Consider the following 5,800-nt stretch of genomic DNA (forward strand, 5'->3'; position numbering starts at 1 on the left):
AATTTTTGAAATCAAAAATACCAATGTCAACTATAAAAATCCAAGACAAATTTACGACTACCAAAATGCAGACTGGACCAGTTTTCGGAACTACATTAAAGGCTCGCTCGATCTAACAAACTTCAATCTATCGAACATAACTAACACCCACGAGATCGATCAAATGATCGAAAACCTTACATCTACCACCTTGAGAGCTCACGAAAACTGTGTCCCAGCGAAAGTTCCAGACAGCTTCAATATAATCCTCCCTGAGTCCATTCTCCAACTTATTAAGATTCGTAACAAGTATAGGAAGAAATGGCAAAGGCATCGTAGTAACATGGAATACAGAAGCACATACTATTTCCTGAAATCGTACATCGAGACGGAAGTATCCAAAGAAAGAAATAAGGCATGGTCTAGGAATCTACTACAAATTAACTCTGAAAAAAACAACAATAGAATCTGGAAATTCGTAAGGATTATCAAGAAAAAACACACACCCCTTCCAGCCCTGAAGGTCAAAAACAACATACTAATAACAAATTCAGAAAAATGCAACGCAATTAAAGAACATTTTGAAAACGCACACAAAACCACCTACAAATACCATAGCCCACTAGAAAAGGAGGTAATTAATACCATCAGCCAATATCAGTTAGAATCAGAACAGACAGCTGAAACAGAGCGTTTCCCATTAATAAAGCCCAAGGAAATTATCAAAATTATTAAAAACTTAAAAACTAAAAAATCAGCAGGCTGTGATAAAATCAATAACAACACTATCAAGAGACTCCCGACCAAGGCAGTGGTATATATTAATCATATCTTTAACGCATGCTTGAAATTGGGGTACTTCCCAGACGCATGGAAACAGGCAAAGATTGTAGCCATTCCAAAACCCGGGAAAAACAATTCCAATCCCGAAAGTTATAGGCCAATAAGTTTACTTAGTTGCATAGGAAAAATTTTCGAGAAAATCATAGTCAACCGACTAAACCAGCATACCAACAGGAATAATATTGTCCCAGAAACGCAATTTGGATTTAGACCCCATACATGCACAACACACCAACTTCATCGGCTTAAAAACCACATACAATCAAGTAGGGAATGCCGTAAATCAACTGGATTAATATTACTAGATACTGAGAAAGCATTTGATACCGTATGGCATAATGGCCTACTATATAAACTCATAAAACACAACTATCCTCCCTACATTATAAAAGCTATCCAATCGTTCATAAACAATAGAGTCAATATAGTGCACATAGGAAATAGTCAATCAGAACCGTTCAGCCCAGTCGCCGGAGTACCACAAGGAAGTGTTTTATCACCGTCATTGTATAACATATACACGTCAGACATTACTGATATGAAAAATTGCAACATGTATCTCTACGCTGATGACCTAGCGATTTCGAGCTCTGCTAAAAGCCCTCGCAGTATAATCAAGAACCTTAACTTGTCGATAAAGGCATATTCAAAATATTGCAAGACTTGGAAAATAAAAACTAATATCGAAAAATCAGAAGCAATATACTTTACAAGAAACAGAAGCGCTAACAAACTTCCAAAAAGTTCAGTAAAACTAGGAGCATCAGAAATAGAATGGAAAAGAGAAATTAAATATCTAGGATTCTTTTTCGAAAGACAACTAACATTCAATACACACATTACCAACACCATAATCAAAATAGACAAATTAATTAAAATTCTTTATCCATTCATAAACAGAAGATCAAAGTTAAATGAAAAAAACAAGCTATTACTTTACAAAACATGCATACGTCCAATTATCATGTATGCATCACCAGTCTGGGGTACCTGCGCCCAAACTTATATAAAGAAATTTCAGATCAAGCAAAATAAAACACTTAAAATGATCTTAAACCTTCCTTATTGGTACAGCACGAAAGCTCTACATGATAGGACCCAGTTACCAACAATAAACGAATTCCTAGAAAAAACAAACCTAAATTACCACAATAAATGCGAACACAACGAAAATAGCTTGATAAATACACTGTCAACAAATCGGAGACTAGTACATAATTAGATAGGAATAAATAAGTTAGTATTAAGCATAGATTAAGTACTATTATGTAAAAATTTTTTTTTTTTTGGCGTGGGTTTTTCCCCTTTTTCCCACACAATGGAACACAAACATAAACAGAACTATCAAACGGCAACGCCACAAATAATTTAAGTATAACGAGGAAAACAAACACTGTGAACCCGTTACCAATTATGTTAAACAATGAGCTAAATTCAAATAAGGTTATTCAACAATAAAACCAACTACTACTACTACTACTTTTGTGTTGTTCGACAGATTGCATACCTTCAGGAGTTTACTACTGATTAGGGCGGAGAGCCGACAATGCGAAGGAGTTGCAGCGCACGAATGTCCTTCTTGGTAGGCAATATTTGTTCAGGACGAGTTGCAAGTTGCAAAACTATTATTCTCTTTAAAACTGCCAGACAGAAGCCAAATCGTCCACCAAAATTCAGTTGTGTAATTTCAATTGATTGATCATCGAATAGGAATTAACTGCACGACAAAGAAGGATTCTCAGACACGTACATTACGGTAATAGGTAAAAATGCTTTATATTTATTGCATTTTTCAAACACTAGTAAAAAAAGTTCCGCCAGAGGTTAGGTTGTTTTTAAAATATTTATTCGAAACTATGTTACAGTTGCAGTTAAATAAGATTTTTCGAAATGAATGGTGTTGTTTTGTTCGCTAACATTAAAATATTTACACTTCACGCTGTGCATTCGGTTGCAACCTCTTAACGAACGCTCACGGAGAATGCAGACGAGGTGTGCACGATCTTTCTCTCTCATCCTCTATCCTTCTGTAGCACCTTTGTCGATATTTCTTTTTGTTTCACACTCCGAATATTCTGAGTCCGATTTATGCTTCGTGTTGCACTTGGTTTTCCCCCTCCGCGATCCGAAAGTATCCTACTGGGAGACATAAATAAATAAATAAAGTCACCTACACACTAGCGTGTACTTTAATTGCAAAATAATATCTATCTAGCAATAACTTTCGTAACACTAGCTTCGCATCGTTCACTCGGTTCACGCGTGCACCCTTTAGAATCAAACACATTCAAACATTCCGCACGGCGCCTCGTTTATCACAACATACAATAATTAAAACCTCGCCACTCCGGCGCTCGCCCCAAATGCTCTTCTTTATCGTCTCCATCCATCTCTTGAGTTAGTTCGGAAACTATTCGGACGATTCATCCTCCCCCAAAAAAAGGTGTTCCCATTTTCCCAATTTCCCATTCGTCAGAGAATCGTCTCGCCGCGCAGTAATCGATTAAATCCTATCTCACTGGGTGGATGCTTTGAGCGAAAAGCCGCCTCGGAAGAAGAAGTACCCTAACAAAACGTATTAAATTCTACTATTCCCCAGAAAAAGAGTCAACCGTACGCCGACGCCATCGTCGCTGGTTCACCCAGCAATCGGTAGCCAGACGGTCGGTCGGAGGAACCCATCAAAAGTGAGTACGTATGACAACAACTACATTCCAGTGGCTGGTAGGCAGGCTGCGGCGATCGCCCTAGAACTGTAGTATCTGATTGATCCAGTCTCGGAACTCGGATATCCGGGTGTAGACGCCCGGTTGGTTCGGCTCGGCACAGCCTATGCCCCACGAAATGACACCGGCCAGCAGGAACCGCTTATCCGGGCGCTGGATAACCATCGGACCACCGGAATCCCCTGCGAGGGACAAAGAATGGGCCATTAGTATTCGAATCGCTATGAGCCTGAGGTGCAGCAACCCCTTTACCTTCACAGGAGTCATAGCCTCCTTTCTTCCAGCCGGCACAGATAAAGATGTGAGGGATGTGTTCAATGTAGCCCGCGCTCCGGTACATCGTTTCGCAGATCTTGTTCTCGATCACCGGTACGGTGACCTCCTGGAGGACACTCGGCAGTGGTCCATCTAAAAAGCCGAACAGGATGTATTAGTCTAAGGTCGCTTCTTGTGTCCGCTTTGCCGAGCGTACCTTCGTAGAGACGACCCCAGCCGGTAACGAAGGCAGTCCGGCCGATGAAGTTTTCGTCATTCTCCGGCACACACACAGGGATGATGTTCGGTTGGAAGCCGACGGGTTCGTAGAATCTGCAATTAGTGCGAAAACTCGTTAGTCGCCGTTAGGATTCGTTTCACCCCGCGGTCCAGCATTACCTCAGCAGTGCCAAATCGTACTCGAATGTCCGCGGGTCGAACTGGGGATGAGAGGCCACAATCTGCACGCGTCGCTCCTGGTAGCCGTACGGTTCTTCCTCGAGTGCCAGATCGTACTCGCCCAAGCGCAGCAGCAGGTCCGAGGGTGGCACACTGTGGGAAAAGGGTGTTGAAACGGGTCAGCTTGTTGAGTGATCAGGTCTTGGTGAGGAATTTCGAGACGCCACTTACTTGTCCACACAGTGCGCCGCCGTGATGGCCCAGTTTTCGTTGAGTAGCGCAGCGCCACACTTGTGCAGATAGGTCGAGGTTCTCCACTGACGCAGCGATATCTGCCACGGCCACCGTCCGAAGGCCGCCTTCGTGCCGCCAACGATGCGCGGCTCCGGGAACATCCTTTTGCCGCAAACTACAGAGGACAGAGAATGACACACGCATTTGAAACGGAAGCCGGACGGACATTCTGACATGCGGCACAGAAGAGCCCGCTGCTGCCGGTTGCGTGTCGTAATGAGCGAATCGAAACGAGCCGATCGACAGCGGGCAATGAATGAATCGTAATTATGTGGCCATAAAAATTGTAAATGATCCCCGAGCGGCTCGATCCGATCGTGATAGAGGTTTTACGAGCGATCGTGTGTGTGTGCGCAAGGGAATATCATTGTTGAGCCAACGGCGCGAGTGTGGGAACCAGTTTTAATCGCTGGACATCGTCGGGCCCACAGGATCCCCGGGAGGAGCTGACCTTGGCCCGGGACAGCGCTACTCTGCGTGACGCTGATGTTAGAAGATTAATTTATCCACAAGTTGTGCAGGGAAGAGCAACGTCGCGAAGGACCTTCTCCGGTCTCGGGTTCTGCCGTTTCGAATGCAGACCCAGCACAAGAAGCGACACCCGTGCATAATATGTAATGGAGCGTTCTTCTCTGGTGGGCAGTGCTCCTAGCCGGGACCTGAATCCCCGGCTAAACGATTATCATTAGAACGCATTGAGCGGGCGAGGATAAGACGATGCGACGATGCAATGGCCAACGAAGCGTCCGGCCCATGCGTAACGATGCAATTAGCTGCTCCACGGTGCCCAGGGAGCGCAGGGTTCTTTATTTTTCTCTCCCTGTCAACAGCCAGTTTATGTGCGGCTTACAGATCTTGGCCGCGACCGCGCGCAGGATCGATTCGCGGCGGACATCAACACACCGTTGTCATGCGTTAATCGCGACGTTGGCCGGGCAGAAATTGAATGCTCAACCTCTAGCCGGACTCGCTGGCAAAGGATTCGCCTACGGGGGCTTGCCAGGATGATAAATTATCCACGCATCGCGAGGTAATTTATCGCGCAGAAATAAATATATCAACGAGCGGTGTGCGCAGCGCACCAGCGCACCGGAGCAGGGTTTTAATTACGCTAAAGAATAAATAAAATGTATTCACGAGCTCACAACATTGGTGACTCAATTGAGTGTTTGTACCAAAACACTGCCGATCGCTGTGATGCCCCCGGGTGGCCCCGCAACACAGTAAAACAATTAATTACATAATGTTTACAGTCGTGCAATAAACCACCAGCGCGGCCACACACACACAATGCTCACACGGGC

At 44.1% G+C, this 5,800-nt stretch overlaps 1 protein-coding gene across 1 annotated transcript in view; it reads right to left on the reverse strand.

Moving 5' to 3' along the window:
- Positions 1-3,569: 3,569 nt before the first annotated feature.
- Positions 3,570-5,800, reverse strand: part of LOC128276063 (serine proteinase stubble-like) — a 7,748-nt gene continuing 5,517 nt past the window's right edge. The window contains exons 5-9 of the mRNA XM_053014533.1: positions 4,434-4,611; positions 4,203-4,355; positions 4,021-4,136; positions 3,801-3,956; positions 3,570-3,730 (exon numbers count right to left, since the gene is read on the reverse strand). Coding sequence (XP_052870493.1) covers positions 3,570-3,730; positions 3,801-3,956; positions 4,021-4,136; positions 4,203-4,355; positions 4,434-4,611 — 764 coding nt within the window. The remainder of the gene's footprint in view (positions 3,731-3,800; positions 3,957-4,020; positions 4,137-4,202; positions 4,356-4,433; positions 4,612-5,800) is intronic.

The sequence above is a fragment of the Anopheles cruzii genome, unplaced genomic scaffold, assembly GCF_943734635.1.
Source record: "Anopheles cruzii unplaced genomic scaffold, idAnoCruzAS_RS32_06 scaffold00403_ctg1, whole genome shotgun sequence".
Classification (NCBI taxonomy): domain Eukaryota; kingdom Metazoa; phylum Arthropoda; class Insecta; order Diptera; family Culicidae; genus Anopheles; species Anopheles cruzii.